This window comes from Leuciscus leuciscus (assembly GCF_965113295.1).
Source record: "Leuciscus leuciscus genome assembly, chromosome: 16".
Lineage (NCBI taxonomy): Eukaryota > Metazoa > Chordata > Actinopteri > Cypriniformes > Leuciscidae > Leuciscus > Leuciscus leuciscus.
In genome coordinates, this window is record NC_138740.1 from 22,018,339 (window position 1) to 22,035,940 (window position 17,602).

At 38.2% G+C, this 17,602-nt stretch overlaps 1 protein-coding gene across 5 annotated transcripts in view; it reads left to right on the plus strand.

The window, feature by feature from the left end:
* The window catches only part of arhgap32b (Rho GTPase activating protein 32b), a 116,384-nt gene that overhangs the window by 86,222 nt on the left and 12,560 nt on the right, over positions 1-17,602 (plus strand). For 2 of the 5 annotated variants that reach the window (XM_082141099.1, XM_082141102.1), the window contains 13 exons: positions 1,914-2,006; positions 2,115-2,237; positions 2,353-2,430; positions 5,062-5,143; positions 6,605-6,655; positions 7,495-7,569; positions 12,670-12,819; positions 14,857-14,959; positions 15,701-15,845; positions 16,387-16,469; positions 16,764-16,871; positions 17,009-17,154; positions 17,397-17,598. In XM_082141099.1, coding sequence (XP_081997225.1) covers positions 1,914-2,006; positions 2,115-2,237; positions 2,353-2,430; positions 5,062-5,143; positions 6,605-6,655; positions 7,495-7,569; positions 12,670-12,819; positions 14,857-14,959; positions 15,701-15,845; positions 16,387-16,469; positions 16,764-16,871; positions 17,009-17,154; positions 17,397-17,598 — 1,439 coding nt within the window. Of the gene's footprint in view, positions 1-1,913; positions 2,007-2,114; positions 2,238-2,352; positions 2,431-5,061; positions 5,144-6,604; positions 6,656-7,494; positions 7,570-9,748; positions 10,800-12,669; positions 12,820-14,856; positions 14,960-15,700; positions 15,846-16,386; positions 16,470-16,763; positions 16,872-17,008; positions 17,155-17,396; positions 17,599-17,602 lie in introns of those variants that run through there. The other 3 variants (XM_082141100.1, XM_082141101.1, XM_082141103.1) reach the window with 3 other exon arrangements.

Genomic DNA, 17,602 nt, shown 5'->3' on the forward strand with positions numbered 1-17,602 from the left:
AATAAACCTCTTCTTCCTGCTGTGTTGGGCATAACCGGCATTTGTTTTACAGAGGAGTATACTTGAACCGTGGCATATTTTCACAGCTAAATTGATCTGCTTTGAAGTTTGAGTGGCTGATAATGGCGCACATTATGTTTTGCAGTAATGGAAGTCTCTCCAAAGCAGCTAAGTGGAAGCTCCCACTATGGTTTTTCTGTGTAACTGGGCGCTTTGAGATTCTCAATACAGGAAAACAGCTTTGAGGTCATATTTCATTGAATTTTGCCGTTTTATTTATAGAGAGACAATTTAGAGCTCTTGGTAAAGATGTATCTGAATCTTGAAAGGGGATCTCAGTATTACAAGCCCTAAGATGATCTTAAAAGGTTAATTGGCTCTGATTTATAGGGACAAACACCTCAAAGGACAATCTCATTATGAGGCTGGCATATGCATTAAATATATGATATCTCACACAAATAAGCCTCATTAGCACATGAGCACAACATAACATGAGCAAATAACTGAAGCAGCCAACCCTATCATTAGAGAACACTGTTCAACTTCTGTTTACATACTTTCCTCACAATTTTCTCTAGTATAGTCAACACAAGCAGAGTTGCCTTGGATTCTGGAGGTACATGTAGCTGTATTGAAATCTTGCAGCTGTCTATACAGTCTTCTTTGACCTAATTATGCTTCCTTTGCAGCCCCATTTGGCCTTAGTTCTACATTTTAGTTAGTCTGTGCCAGCATATGTCTGGGAAAGGAATTGACAGGAGTGCGGATTCTGGGACATGTTCAGCTGGAACAGATTCCATCTGTGCTCTGTGGATCATGAATAAAATCTTATAGGCTTTCACCGGTACATCTCCTGTTTTCTCTCGTAGGCTGTTCACCAGTCACCAGAACCCTTGCTTTTCATATTTATTAAACTGATATATACACTATATGTCATCAAACCCCTTATTTAGGGGTAATTATAAAGTTTAGTTATGAAGTAGTACAAATGAAGTAGACCAAACTGGGATATGGAGCATCACAAAACCACATGCTGACGTTTTATAGAGCAACTTAAATCAGCTTCCAGAATTAACTGACGGAAAAGAATTTTCTCTGCCTAAAAAAATACTATGTAAAACACACAAAGAAACACTTTATTTAGGACTGTGTTTGGTTTGGTGCTGTGAAATTAGCTGCTTTTTATTTTTTTAACACTTGCAGGTTTTAACATTTTGCTCTTTGCTTGATGAGCTGACATCCTACTGTCTCTGTTTTCCACTAGGAAAGACTTTTATTATAACTACTGTATTTTTAGACTAAGCTGTATGTAATGGGGTTTAAATAGGCTGTAAAGTTTTAGAAAGAGATGTGTGGTAGAGCACTTTTATTAGACAGATCTTTTGAGCTGTATAAATATGAGACCGCTCCACCCCTCCTCCTGCTATATTCGTTTTTTATGCAAGCTGTGTGGAAGTATAATTCAGATCATTTTATATTTGTGTGCAACTTCATCCCTTTTAAAGTAACCACAGTCACCAAACATATACTCTGAAAAACAATGACAGACTGTTATGCCTCAAATAAATGAATACAAAGCGTCTTTCACTTAAGAGACTAGCATTGCTTTTGAGAATGTGTAGAAACAAGAACAGTTGTTTTCATGAGTTACTTAAATATACATAGATTTGAATTCTACAAGTTTAATGTGAGCTATGCCGAAACTCTGCTTAGTTTTTAACTGGAAAGCTGCATTCCTTATACCTACCCTACCATTTTATAATGAGAAAGTATGCAAACTCTAACCATTCGTTCTTCAAGTTGTGTGCCTTTAACTTCCCTGTAAAAATACTCTGTATTTATAGAATTACCCCCTTGGAAGCTGTTACACTTGCTTAACCCTCCCTCTCTTGCTCTTTTTCTCCCAACAGGCAGTTTCCCAGATGCTGATGGCTTACCTCTCCCGTCTCTCAGCGATTGCTGATAATAAGATCAACTGTGGGCCAGCCCTCACATGGATGGAGGTACAGATTTGATGCCAGCTGAGAGAGCTGATTGGTTGCTTTTTATTTACATGAATAATCAGCGAGGATGAGGGATGTTCACTGAATATAATTCATCTCTTTCTCCAGGTTGACAACAAAGGGAATCACTTGCTGGTGCATGAGGAGTCATCCATAAATGTTCCAGCTATCGCAGCGGCCCACGTGATCAAGCGCTACATTGCCCAGGCTGCTGATGAGCTGTCATTTGAGGTGACTGAGCTAAAAATGAAGATAGATTAATGCAGTATTGAAGATCTGTGATTGCCATACTAATAACAATTATTTTGTGAAGAATGCTGTTGATAATTTTCTCTTTCTCTGTCAGGTGGGGGATATTGTGTCTGTAATAGACATGCCACCCAAAGAGGACACCACCTGGTGGAGAGGAAAACACGGTTTCCAGGTTTGTTACATGTGATTTAGTCCTCTACTTTAAGTGTACAAGGCAGCTCAGAAATTGCAGGTAGAGTCCCCCTGGAGCAACAGACGGTTAAGTGCTTTCACAGTGATCATAGCTCTTCAGTCTCTAATAAAAGTTCAACCTGCAAACTATGGTGGTTCCAGCCCTGCTCTTTAATCACTTGGCTGCTATGGAGGAACTAGCAGTGTACCTCAAATAATAACAATGTAAATGAATTAATAAAAAATAATGAAATAATAAATCACCAAATATAATAAATCAAATTGACAATAAACAGACATATGAAATGACATCTTATTTAAAATGATATTGAAATGTTATACATTAATACATCACTTTCAAATTGACAAAGATAATTTAAATTGTTCAAAATTATAATTAAAGTTAACAATACATTAATTTCTCATTTTTAAATTCATCTTTTAAGTTTAATTTAAAAAAAAGCATTAACCTATTGCTATCTTGGTCCATTTGGCAAATACTTTTACAAATGCTTTGTCACCATCTAGTAAAGTGTCAAAAACAAGCTGTGTGATTTGTCATGCTACCACTAACAAAATTACTGTTATCAGTGTAAAATATGGTTTGTTTGTGAAACGACACTAGTTTAATAGCAGAGCTTGGCTCATCATTCAGTTGTGTATATGGGTACACAAACACACTCGTGAGTCACTTCACATTCTGCCAACCTGCCAAACCATTTTCTCTCATTGCCCCACAAGCATATGTTGCCTTTATTTTGCCCTGTCAGTATGCAGTGCTTTGGCATGTTATGCCATTTTTGCATCTCCCTGAGTCACCACTAGGCCCTGCGCATTGAGACTGGCTCATGGTGGCAGATGTGTGCTGGATCCACCGGGGGGCAGTCTGACGTTGAGCTCTGCCAGGCTACAGCTGGGTCAGGTAGCCAGCATCTGTCTGGATGGAGCATGAGTACACAGCAGCGCCAGCTGTCACCACCACAATCACCACACTCTGGTGTCAGCAGGGTCTCAGGGAATGTCAGAAATCTGGTGTTGATGAAGACTGAGCTTTTCAAAAAAATGTCTGAGATTGCTGACAAAGTCAAGGTTATACTAATAGACATAGTTAATGTTTTCTGCAAGATAAGCTCTTATGACACAGAAAACCAAGGCTTTTGTTATGATCTTGATTCATAAGTAATCTTCAATTGGTTTGTAGATGATAGAATGATAAAATCAAACTATATAGTAAATCATGGCAAGCATGTTAAGTTTGTCTCTGTGTGTCCTTATTTTTTTATGGTTGTGTGTGTGAGAAACTGCTGAACTTTGAATCTTCATTTAGATTCTTTTATCTGCAGGTTTACAAGATGCACGGCCCTTGAAATGTATAATCCTTGGTGTTTTTCTAAGATTTTGTCCCTTAATATGATACTGGAATTTTACAATGGCGTAGATTTGGATTTGTTTTCAACCCAAAAAATACCTCAGTAACAGCACTGGACTTAAATGTTTGTCATACATGCAGTATTTCTAAGGGGATTAAGGCTCCAAAAAGGACTCCAAAAGGACTCAACAAAAAGTTTTGTTTTTTTAATTACATCAGGCTTGACATCAGATCATCATAATTAGAAAACAGCGACAAAATATAATATAACACAGGAAACCAAACTTTTAAGTTTGCAAGCATAAAAATAATTACTATTAAGATTTTAGACCAATGCAAGAATGTAATCAATGCCCTAACTCTCCTGCCACAATATTCCATCCCGTTTTCTATCAGCTTTATTTCCAACCCAACTTCAGTTTTATACACTACAAATCAAAAGTTTGGGGTCAGTAAAAAAAAAATAATAAAAAAAAAAAAATCAACAAGCATGCATGAAAAATGTTCTTTTAAACTTTCTATTCATCAAAGAATCCTGAAATAAAATGTCAAGTTTCCACAAAAAATTAAGAAGCATTACTGATTTTAAAATTGATAATAATAAGAAATGTTTTTGAACACAAAATCACCATATTAGAATGATTTCTGAAGGATCATTCAGCTTTGCCATCAGAAGAATAAATTACATTTGAAAATATATAAAAATTAATTTTCATATTGTAATATTTCACAATATTACTGTTTTACTGTATTGTTGATCACAAATTCAGCGTTGGTGTGCGTAAGAGACTTCTTTCAAAAACATAAAAAAATATTTTTACATTTATTCTCAGCTGTTTTAGATTAGTTAAACATCATTCTAGATGTGCTTATGCAGAACATGGAAGCATATCCCAACTAATAGATGCCGGTTTCCATCATGCTGTACACTTCTTGATCATTTCAGGAGCTCAACATATAAGCTTAGTTTAAAATAGTTTGGGCTACATCTTCGACCAGATATTGTCAAATGATTGTTCATTAAAAAGTCAAATTGTCAGAGTTCACCATTCTCCTTATTTTAGCTTTGTAGTTTGTCTCAAGAATAATTATTATAACATATTGATACTGTAATATTGTGTGTCATGATGACATGCTATTTTCTGATTGTGACTAAGTGCTGGGACAGCTCATCAGTTCTTACGCAGAGTGATATGATGAAGCCTTGGCATGTCTGTCTCCAGAGAGAGAAGGAGCTTTTCAAACCTTCTCTGCTCTTCACAGGTTGGCTTCTTTCCCAGCGAGTGTGTGGAGCTGATAAACGACAAGGTCCCGCAGTCTGTCACCAACTCGGTGCCAAAACCAGGTACCACAAAGCACACACGCACATACACACACCTCAAATCCTGCTGGGACAGCTCATCAGTTCTTCTGCTCACGTCTGTATTAACTATCCCAAAACAGCTTACTTCCACTGCTGGGCATTATAAACTGCACTAACTGAGCAATCATCATCAGGAAACAAACTACAAGGTCACACTTGCTGCTCATAAGCATTAAGATTCCCCCCGAGGCTGTTGGGCCTTTGTAAAGATGCAGGTTTTTAAAGGCTAGCTTGTTACTCATGTGTTGCAGTGAGATATTAATCGTGTTTGAGAGCAAGAGAGAGTCGATGGGAACAAAGTTTACAAGTGACGTGTTGAATCAGCCACGGATGGAGTCTGTGTGGTGTGTGTACTTGAGTGAAATGGAACAGATGCTGACTCGAGCCTCTGGGTCCTGTTGCATGAATCAGAAATCTTCAAACCTCCATGAAGAAAAGACTACAAGCTGTGTCCTTGGGACAGTGTCACTTTAGATTTCAACACATTGGGTGCGAGACAAGGTTTTCAGATCTCGAAGCACGTCATCATCACACTGCATGGGAAATTAGTGGTTCGCTCCCAGTCCACATTCTCTCTTTCTCCCCCCTCCTCACATAGGAACCCTTTGACCCTCTTCATTTATCACATTCATAGATAAATGTGTTGTGCTGTTGTTTGATTTCATTCCTAATGGTTTGTTGTGTGTATGTGCCTTAAATGTATATCACACACTCTGGTGCAGCATGGTAAGATTTATCCCACGCCATCTTACTGGCAGAGTATTCGAATGTCAAAAGAAACAACTTGATTCATAGACATCTCAAATGGACTGTTGCTAGCTTTCACAATCCTAACACGAGTAATACATTTAGTCATATTTGGAGTGGCTGTGGACCATGCAGACTGCTTTATGACCAGTCAATTTACATCATGACTTGGACTAACTGGCCTACCAAGCCCTCTGGAGACTTATCCATCACCTTCAGCCGTTTCTGTTTGGTTTCGGCCTTCTTGTGTATCAAATCGGTGCTTATTGGCATCTGCAGAAGGGTGAATCATCATCATGACTCATCCGACCAATCAGAATGCTGGCTTGCATTAAGTGGGCGGGAGGGCTTTTTGGCACATAATTTTGTGGGAGTAATATTATCACAGAGATTCAATGACATGGCACAGCACAATCAGCCCGGAAAAGAGCACTGTGCTCTTGGGCGTGATTGCAGCAATGCTTTTTACCGTTTCATGATTTAGGGCAATGCAAGAAAAAAATGAGGTACGCAGAGTTTATATGATTAGCTTTCACACTGCAGATCCTTTTTGCTGGGGTGTAGCTCATTTTTACTGCTTGCTTGTACACCACCTACTGACTCTGTGGTATGTGTTTGGAATGTATGTTGCATTGCTTTGCACTTATTGCATGTGTGATATGTTATTTGACCATGCTTCCTCCACTGCTCCCTCAGCGTCCCCCTGCTCTGGTCTGCGGCCGGCCTCCTGGAGTCTGTTCCCACCCTGTGCGTGCTGGTATATTCTCCCCAACGTTAAAGGGCTAGTTCACCCAACAACAAAAAACAGTCATCATGTTCTCACCTTTGTTGTTCCAGACCTGTATGACTTTCTTAAAAAAAAAAAATGTAAAAAAGGAACTTTAGAATAATTTTTTTAAACCCATTTGTTTCTTTTTAGTTTTATTTGACTGTTTTGGCTGAGTGATATTTATCTGAAAATATTTTATTTTTGGAGCTGAAAAGACTTTCTTTCTTTAATGCTAGTTATAGGTTTGTTTCAGAAAAAGTCATACCAGTTTGTAATGACATGAGGCCAAGTAAATGATGACCATTTCATTTTTGTTTTAACCATCCCTTCAAATACATACAAACAGACAAACATGTCGTCACACACCCATCTCTCTCTCTCTCTCTCTCTCTCTCTCTCTCTCTCTCTCTCTCTCTCTCTCTCTCTCTCTCTCTCTCTCTCTCTCTCTCTCTCTCTCTCTCTCTCTCACACACACACACATTTTCTCATTATCTTTCTTTTATCACACTTTCGCCCTGTATGCATCAGTTGTTCTTTGGCAGAATCATAAAACAGTGTTTCTCTTGCATTGCAGCTTAGAGCATTCTCATCCATGATAGACTAGTGTTTGTCTTCACATGAATTTTACTGCACCAGCTTTTATCATTTATGGCACCTTCAGAACTGTTGTGAAATTTTCTTAATGGACAGGAAATGTGGAGTGAGGGGAAAACTCCTAAAAGATTTCTAAGCTAATAGAGCTGCATGTGCAGCTGTTGTTCTCATGTTCTCTAACTCATGGTACCTCCCTCTCCCCTTCTCTACTCTCGGCATGCAGATTTGGAGATGGAGAGTATAAAGCAGGACAGTGCATGGGCACCCGACCCATTAAACCCCTACAGGCTGAGCTCAGGTAGACCAAACTGTTTATCCATGTACTACGTCTAACACGGACTAACCCCAAACTCTCCTGTGCATCTCCGCACAGTCGCCTGCTGCTCACGGGTGCTCTGAACACTACTGGCACTCCATAGCATTGGTATAATGTAGTTTCACTGATCTTTCCTAACTTCATGTGTTAACTATTTAGGATCTGGTGCAAGCACAACAAATATGGAGTCTTGTTTTCCACTTTTCACTTCACACTCCTCTGGTGTCTGTGACTTTGACCCATGTCTTGTAGATTTACCCTGATAGCACTCTCTTTCTCTCTGTCTTGACCTGCATTTGAACGCATGTGATTGTTTATCAGTGTTTTTGCATTTTATTTTACTGTAGTGCTGCCATACCACCAATCAGTCTCTTTTTGAAGGCATACATATGTAGGCTGTCGAACAATATTAGTGATTTAATTTTAAATTGATCAGTATTAGACCATTTTGGATATTTTAATTGTGCATGCTCTTCTCTCCTTTTTTACATTTAGATTACCTTTGCAATTATTAAACCCTCACTTAAAAATTGAGCTAATAGTTTAAAAACCGTTAAATATAATCTTAAATTTTTCATACTTTCCATTATAATGTTGTGATGCCTATGTTCACTTTTAATCCTGTAACATGATTGATTTTAGATTGTATGGTTTTTATTTTATTTAAATAAGAGTTTTAATGTCTGCTATTTATTGCTTATCGGCCATCGGCCATTGCTTAATACAAGAATATCACCAATAATGGATATTTCATTGTTTTTGCTCATTGTCCCTATTTTTACATTTGTTATCTTTGCCATCATTAAATGGTCACTTCAAATTACCATTTGAAAACTAATAATTTAATAACATTGCTAGATGTAATCCTTAGCAAATCCAAGAATGCATTTATTTTTCATACACTATAATGTTATTTATAAACTTAACTTGATTTATTCGTAGTTATTTTATTTTATTTTATTTGATGTACGCAAAATAGTGTAGAATTTGAATGTCTGCTATTTATCAGGTATCGGCCATAATATGAAAATAATTATCAGTATCATCCAGAATTTTAATGTCAGTGTGTCAATTCTATTTTGACTAAGTCTACATTTTAATGTCTCTGTATTCAAAAAAGAGGTTTGTGACGTCAATGTATGGCCCAGTTTGTCTGCTCTTTCAAGTGCACCACATTGTGAAGTTATTTTGCAACACACTCGTTGGCTGATTTACATGACCCTGGTTGAAAAAGGCTATAAAATAATCCCAGCTTTGTCCACTGGCAATATGAACTACAGTCTCTCCATGGTTACTCAAGCACATTCTTGTGTTCAGCCTTTGTGCATGCTCAAATACAGCATACCTCTCCGCTCCCCTGCAGAGCTTCAGCCAAGCAACAAATGCCTATCACATAACACAAAACACCTTATGAATCATTCACCTCATTAAGCAAATGCCCTGTGTAAATGGTTAACCTCATAATGTCCTATCGGGAAGGTGGTGTAACAGTGATAAAGGTTGCTGGGAGTTTTATAGCATGAATAGGGCATAATCTAGGTTATGAAAATGCCTCAAATATAATCCTTTTTTTTTTTTTTGTACAGACTTCTTATATTCGGCCGTAGCAGGTGCTGCTCCAGATGTAGTTCCCTTAGCTCCCTCTCACTTCCTAACTTCCTTGTGGGGTAACAATGTCTTCCTCTCAGTGGAGTAAAGGGCAGCTGCCTCTGTGAACAAGCCAAGACAGCTGGAAGGAACTGTGAGAGAACGAGAGACAAACTGTGTTAGGTTTACATAGCAATATGTGTCCGTTCATCCTTCAGGGGATTGTGTACTTCTACTTCCTTACTGGCTTGTTCTGAAAACAAAGACTTTTATATGAACTTCTATTAGCTGTTGGGTTGGGAGACTGGTTTATTGTTTTTTGTTGTACTCGTACACATTCCTATTAACACTTTTTGATGGTTTATGAAGTTAGCAGATATTATGATTTGAATGTAGTGCGCAAAGTTTGTTTGTTTTCCAAATCCCTTTGCTCTTGTATATGTATGTGTCACACACCCATCTCTCTCTCTCTCTCTTTCTCTCTCTCTCTCTCTCTCTCTCTCTCTCTCTCTCTCTCTCTCTCTCTCTCTCTCTCTCTCTCTCTCTCTCTCTCTCTCTCTCTCTCTCTCGTACACATGTACACATACATACACTACCATGCTAAAGTTTGGGTCAATATTATTTTTTTATAATATAAATGAACTTTTATTAATCTATAAAAAAAAAAAACTTTTATTTAGAAAGGACACATCTAACTGATCAAAATTGACAGTAAATACATTGAGAATGTTGAAAAATATTTGTTTCAAATAAATACTGAAAGAAACATGTAAAAGAGTATCAGGGATTCCACAGAAATATTAAGCAGCAATATCATGCTGAATATTATTTCAGCATTGATGAGAAGAAATGTTTCTTGAAAACCAAATCAGCGTGTGTGTGTGTGTGTGTGTGTGTGTGTGTATCACAGTGATAACATCACTGGGTCAGCGTTACCTTGCAAAACACGTATTTCTGTGTTGTTTAGCCACAAACCTGTTGCTTTAGAGTTCAGACAAGGTTGTCTTTGTCAATTCCTTATGGCTGTTCTATGTCAATCTGGGTTGTAAAAGCTGAATGGAACATGGCCTTGGCTAATATGAATGAGTTTCTTTAGAAAGTGAATTGTTGTTGCCCTGGTGGTGTAGTCAAATGAAATGTATGCATCTTTGTTTGACTTGTTGCTTTTTTCATAGTTTTATTTATAAGTTACTTATTATAAGTCTTGTTTAGGCTATAGCCTATTAGAACATCAAAGGAATCAGCTGTGTTGTACGGTCATTGTTTTTTAAACCACATTCATCACTCGACATTGGATATTTGATAAATGCAACAGCCTTCAGGCTGAAACTGACATTCTCTGGGTTTTACTGCCGCTCACGCCCCAATCTCTGCATTAGAAGCCAACGCTGTTGAAAGCTGATATTAGGGGCTGGACAAACTCAGACAGAGGAGGGAAAAAGCAATGAGGAAAGAATGCATGCTGACTATTAGCTTTTACCGGCTGGCAGGGAGAGCGAGAGAAAAACCAGTTTGTGATGATCCTTCACCGTTGTCTCAAGCTCTCTATAGCAGCTGCAGTCTGACAAACTTAAAAATACTCAAGCACTGTTTTCTGTCCTTTTTTATGGATATTTAACATTGAGGTAAGTTATGAAGTTGCCTTTTTAGTGCTAATACAGTTTGCTAAACTATTTCAGACTTGTAGATGTGGCTGAAGTGCATTTAATGGCAAATTTGTGTAGGAATTATTTGTACACTGGTTTTAATTTGCGATACATGCATTTTGTTGACTTGAAGACATTTCTCTTCTAATCGTCTTTCTCAATAGACTTTGTATACGCTGATGTCTGTAACAAAGTCATTTTTGTATTATAATTGAGTGATTTTATGGCTAAAGCTAGAGAAATTCATGGTAAGTCATCTGAACTCACATAAAGAGTTTCTAAACAAAGCTACGCTTTGATTTGGAGGTAAAAAAGTAAAGAAATACCGTGAATGTGTCAGTCAATCACGTTGCGCTGTGACGTCATCAGTGTCTCCTCGGTAGAAGTAAGGTGCAGCCTGCAGGAAACACTCATTCTTCAATAACAAACAGCCTTCTTGCCGCTTCTGTGAACTTCAACACATGCCCTGTATTTGGTTTGTTGTGGTGTTCAGAGTAAGAGGATCTGTGAAATGCGTGGCAGTTACTTTATTGGCTCTTGAAAAGTAGAACAGGAAATTCCTACAACAGCTCTTTTTATTATCAACCTCAACTGGATATGAAAAGGATTAATTGCCTTCAGAGCAGTTGCAACTGCTTGTTGGAGAAATTTCAATATCTTTTATGAAGAAAAATATTGAGTAATGTTCCTTTTTAAAAGGTAAAGACACAAAGGAACAGATGAGATCACAGCTGGCAGATGTCCCCTTGCCACGTCCACTGTGGTTTCAGCATGCAAAGGATCACACATCTTTTAAATCAGCAAGAAGTTAAATTGTTGAAAACTGTGATATTTGCAATTATTTTGCTAATAATTTTGACTTTCTACTGCTAAATCCACCACATGTGCCCACACAAACATAAACAGATTCTGGAATCCCAGCTGCATTTGTAATGGCTCTGAAATTGTTTCTGGCAACAGATTGTTTGCTGATTCATACAGCTTCATTATGCAAAACAGTTCTTGGGTTTGTAATATTTAAGCTTGCTAATATTTTATGAGAAGCAATGAAAACAACCCAAGTTAAATGAGCAATTGCAATACAGGTTTTTATAGCAAATCCAGTGGAATTATTTTGATGCAGTTGTGTTCCTGTTAAATCTTTGGAATTTCTCGTTTGATACTTTTCCTCTGTGGCGTCCAAGAGTTTCTCATGCAAATTCTAGGTCAGGCTGCTGATTTTTGACCACTGACAGGCAGTTACTGTCGGTGTAATGTCAACGCAAGCTGCTCTGGAGACCAAACAGCTTGAGACGTCCTTCCTGCTTCTTGGCCTCCTTCAAAAATAAAATGAAAGGAAGTATTTATTGCTTTAAGAAGACTTTCACAGATGTTCTATGTCAGCCACTCTTCAACAGGCTTTTTTCTTCCAAACCTGAGCTCAAGTTTCAATATCATGAATGATTCATAGTTGATTACATTATAATGTACTTTGGTTTCTATAACAGTTACATGGATCCACAGAGAATTAAATTGTTTTATTTTGCTCTACCAGATGTAGAACAAACACCAAGAGATGGAGGATGTACTTGGAGGAAATAAGTAATTTTTGAGTAATTCAAGCAACACTTACAATGTAGGATTTGAGAAATTCCTTCAGTAAAGCATAAACCCATTATTGTCACACAACCCAGTGATTTTATTTTTCATTTCATGAGATCTTGGCCCGCTCACATGGTGTGACTGGCACTGGCCTATGGTGTTAAAATGCATTTTCTTTTTGGGGTGGTCATGTATTGTTGCGCTGCTTGTGGTATTCCCTGACATGAATATGTATTTAAATCTGTGTATTTTCTTTTGTTTCTTTCAGTGTCCAAGAAGCACGGGAAACTGATCACTTTTCTGCGCACATTCATGAAGTCCAGGCCGACCAAGCAGAAACTGAAGCAAAGAGGTATCCTCAGGGAGAGGGTGTTTGGCTGTGACCTAGGAGAGCATCTTCTCAACTCTGGCCATGATGGTGAGCTTTGCCCGTTCTGGTCCTACTCAAACTCACGGCCGTGCTCCAGACGGTGCTTGACACTAGTTTCTTTGACACTGTGTGTGGGTGGGCTGGAAAGCATAGCTAACCCCCTCCTCTAGATTCACCCTTGGATCTGCCTGCATGGGTTGCTATGCCAATGGATTGGCTTAAAGGGGTCTAAAGGTCAGTAGAAATGGTTAGGGGGCCGTGTCTGGAGATTTCTTCCCCATTGATTCAAAGCTCCCTGGCAGCCTTCAGCATTTGCTCCATTTGTTTGACTTCAAATCCTCCCTGAGCCATTGCCTGCCCTTACAATCTAAGCCTTGTCCTTTTCAAACAGGATCCGCGCAACTTGGTGCGACTGCTCGACCATTACATTTAGAAGGGAATCAGAAACCCATCACTTTTATTAAAATGCTTAAGAATGGACTTTCCTTCCCTGAGGATGCAAGTGTCCTCAAACTGGAAATTCCAGGAATTCTTTAAAAATGTGTTCTGCTACAAAAGGTCACCCATTGAATTGGGTTATATAGATGATAATGTTTAGGTTTACTACCTAGATCTGAAGCTTTCACTGCCCTCTCCCATCCACGAGCACACACAGCTTTAAAGTGTTTGTAAAACAGTTAATGGCAGACTGTGTACTCTTCGTCTCAGACACTCTGATCTCAGAGGAACGTGAGACGACATGGCCAAACACTTTGTTCAAGAAGTGAGTCATTAGTATGGATCAGTCATACTAACGTAAAGCTCTGCAGACCTCCCTGCAATGCACTTAAACATATTAATCACATTTTTTCCCTTTTTCAGTTGGTGCCATTAGGATTTGCCACTGATGTAACGTGCAGAATTTTTCAAAGGGCTCAAAAAATATGCTGGCCGAATCAAGCCATTAGTTTTGTTGTTTGCAGATATTACCACTGCCCAAAAACCACTGGCTTTTTGTGCAACAAACACTACCATTCAAAAGAAATTAATACTTTTATTCAGCAGGGACACATTACATTGATCGAAAGTGGCAATAAATACATTTATAATGTAACAAAACAATGTATTTTTTCAAAATATTGTCTTTTGAGCGTTCTGTTTATCAATAAGTCCTGAAAAACTATTTTCAAATTTGATAATAAGAAATGTTTCTTCAGCACCAAATCAGCGTATTAGAATGATTTCATGTGACTGAAGTTTTGGAATGTATTACATTTTAAATATAATGAATTATGTGTGTAGACAACTGAAAATTATACAGCGGTAATTTAACACCCATCACAGTTATAAATTCATAAAAACATGGTTGTGATTTCCAAACCATTGTGACTGATGCTTCTAAGACTATCACAAGCCATTCACAATTGTCACAATTTATCTGTGGTTGCCAGCTAGACAACTTTAGCTTAGTGACATATTTAAATCAGGAGACTAAATGTTTGTGTACAAGGCATGAAAATGCATGTACATGATCAATAAACACAAAACACACTGACAATGTATTACTGGCCTTATAAGGGCAAGTGACGGCTCCATCAACTGCCCTGAAACACAATCACACTCACAATGGCCCCAGGTCATCCTTATTGTGAAGCGCTGAATGATTTTTGAGATGGCTTAGAGACAGAATTTTCTTGCATTTTTAAGGATTTTGTGCTTCAGACTGCTATGTCAGGAATGAAGATGAACAGCAGCCTCTGAAAGCCTTGGAATCGCTCATCTGTCGGATAAACTTTGTCAAGACTAGAGGCCAGTCAGGGTTGTCTGTGACTATGATTCCTCTGGGTGAAATATTGCAAGGTCGCATTGGAGGTCTGGAGTTTGTCTAATGGCACTGGAGCAAATGTGAACCTATTACCTCTGCTTATATAGGAGAGCACGGATTTGTTATCTGACAATTGGACCTGTGCTACGGCTTATTTATAGTTTACAAAATCGAAGATTTGCTGCACAGAATCTAGCATTCTATTCTATTGGCATTTTGACAAGCCTCTCACATTATGTGCCAAAAAGGATGCTTCAATAACATTTTGTCTAAACCTCTAGTCCCTCAGGTACTCAAGAGCTGCACTGAGTTCATTGAGAAGCATGGAGTGGTTGATGGAATGTACCGTCTCTCTGGGATTGCCTCCAACATTCAGAAGCTGCGGTGAGACATAAACATACTTCCCTAATTTCAAGTAGCAGAGATAGGGATTTATCACACTGCTTGAGAAACTCTGAATGCAATGGCTGAACATTAAGCTGTTGCTAATTACATTTTGTAATGGGAATGTTTGTATTCTCAAATACTGCAGGAAATGAGTGGACTCAGAGAGAGATTAGATGGGGTTTATTACCACGTCCAGGAAAGTTGACTTGTTCGCTTGGCCAGTTAACAAGTTTTTCCTCCCCCTCTGTGTTTCTAAATGTACTTTTTAAATTTAAAGTTAATGTTACATTACCTTTCCAAAGTTGGGGTTTGGTAAAAAATGTTTTGCATGTTTTTGATAGCAGTCACTTATGGTAAGCATGCAAAACATTTTTGTCTTGCAGTGCATTAATTTGTTTAAAAATACAGTAAAAAGAATAATATTGTGAAATATTTATACAGTTTAAAATAGGCTAACTGTTTACTAGTTTTATATATTTAAAAAATATTTTTTCAGGATTCTTTGATGAATGAAGTTGAAAAAGAACAGCATTTATTTGCAGTAGAAATCTTTTGTAACATTATAAATGCCTTTACTGCCAATTTTTGACTCCAAACTTTGGTGCATTAGTATATTTAACTGTGTGCTATATTTACTATTTACTACTACTATATTACAATTTTATGTGCTTTAACCCCCTCCCTCCCCCCTCTCTCACTCTCACTCACTCTCTCTCACTCTCTTTCTCTCTTTTTTAGGCATGAATTTGACTCTGAACAGATCCCAGATCTGACAAAAGATGTTTACATTCAGGACATACACTGTGTGGGCTCCCTGTGCAAGCTTTACTTTCGAGAGCTTCCCAACCCACTTCTCACCTACCAGCTGTATGAGAAATTCTCGGTAAGGGTTTATCCCAGAACGACAGGCCTTTAAAGAGCCTTTTCTCAGACATACACTCTTTGTCATACAAATAGCTACAGCTGAGAGCACCTATTATACTAGAACAACCATGATATCATAACCTTTTTAGTTCTTGGTGTGATAAACTGGCAAAACAGTGCAGTAGTCATTGAAGGCTTGATTCTATTTGTTCTATTGATTGCTTTTAATGAGCAAAATGAATGGTTTGTTTCTTAGAGCCCTGCTCCTTAGAGCCCAGAGCCCCTCACAAGGAGTTCAGCTCTATGCCAAACACAGTACTGACATTTACAGCATCTCGTGATAAGTCACTGCAAATGAAAAAAAAGGACAGAGTAGAGACTGCATAAATGTTTTCTGGTTGCTATGGAAGCAGTAAAACTATAATGCACAGGAAATGGGACTGACCATGTGCTTTTCACTCTGCAGTACAGTGTGAACATGGGTTTGAAAAATATTTTTGTTGGTTTGAGCTGCTCTAGATGCAGTGACCCTGATTTACACCCGCTCTCCTCCTTTTTAGGACGCTGTGTCAGCAGCCACTGATGAGGAGAGGCTGATCAAAATACATGATGTCATTCAGCAGCTGCCGCCCCCACATTATAGGTTTGTAAATGACCACAGTGCCCTCTGTTGGTTGCCAGAGGATTTGCAGTTCTCTTCAAAAGCCAAATTTTTCTAATGTTAGAGCTTTTTTAATAATCTACTGCATTAAGCGTACTAATTATATTACAAATGCAGTTCAAGTACATCTATGACTGAGGAAAATGTTATTACAACATTGCTCACGTAAATGAGTTTGCTTCCGAATCGAGTGCATAATACAAATTTTAGTTAGCGTCTGATTTTAATGCATCAGTACAGTAGGTTTAATGTTTTGTATTCATGTTTCTCTTGTAGGACCCTTGAGTTTCTTATGAGGCATCTTTCCCACTTAGCAACCTTCAGCTATGTAACAAACATGCATACAAAGAATTTGGCCATCGTTTGGGCCCCAAACTTACTGAGGTACGATCTCTGCATGATGCAACGGTTTTCATACAATGTGAAAACAGATATACTTCTTGATACAAATTTTAAAACTATAAATATAAAAAAACGTACTATTTGTAACTAATATTTTATTTTTATTCTAAACTAAAAAGGTCAAAGCAAATAGAATCTGCTTGCTTCAGCGGAACAGCTGCCTTTATGGAGGTCCGTATTCAGTCGGTTGTGGTGGAGTTCATCCTCAACCATGTGGATGTTCTCTTCAGCCCCAAACTGAGCTCACTCATACGAGAGGGAACAGGTATGGACACAAACAGATTTCAATGGATTATGAAATACTCAAGGCCCTGAAGTGAAGTAAAAAGCTTTTAATTTGCTGGGCTAAATCATTAAAAACTGTTAAAAGTGTAGATCTACATGTTTTGGCTGCACAGCCTTCTTCAGGATACATATCATTGTCCAAACAAGTATTTTGTTTAAACAGCATTTGTTTAATTTTTTTTTATTGCTACATTTTCATCACAAATGTCTTTGTCTTCTTAGGACACAATTCTTTGTCTCGGCCTAAATCTTTGCTGGTACCCTCTCCATCCACAAAGCTGCTAACACTAGAAGAGGCACAGGCACGTACCCAGGCCCAGATCAACTCGCCTATCACTGCAGACAGCAAGTACATAGAGGTGGGAGAGGGTCCTGCAGCCTTACAGGGAAAATTCCACACAGTCATTGAATTCCCCACTGAGAGGTAT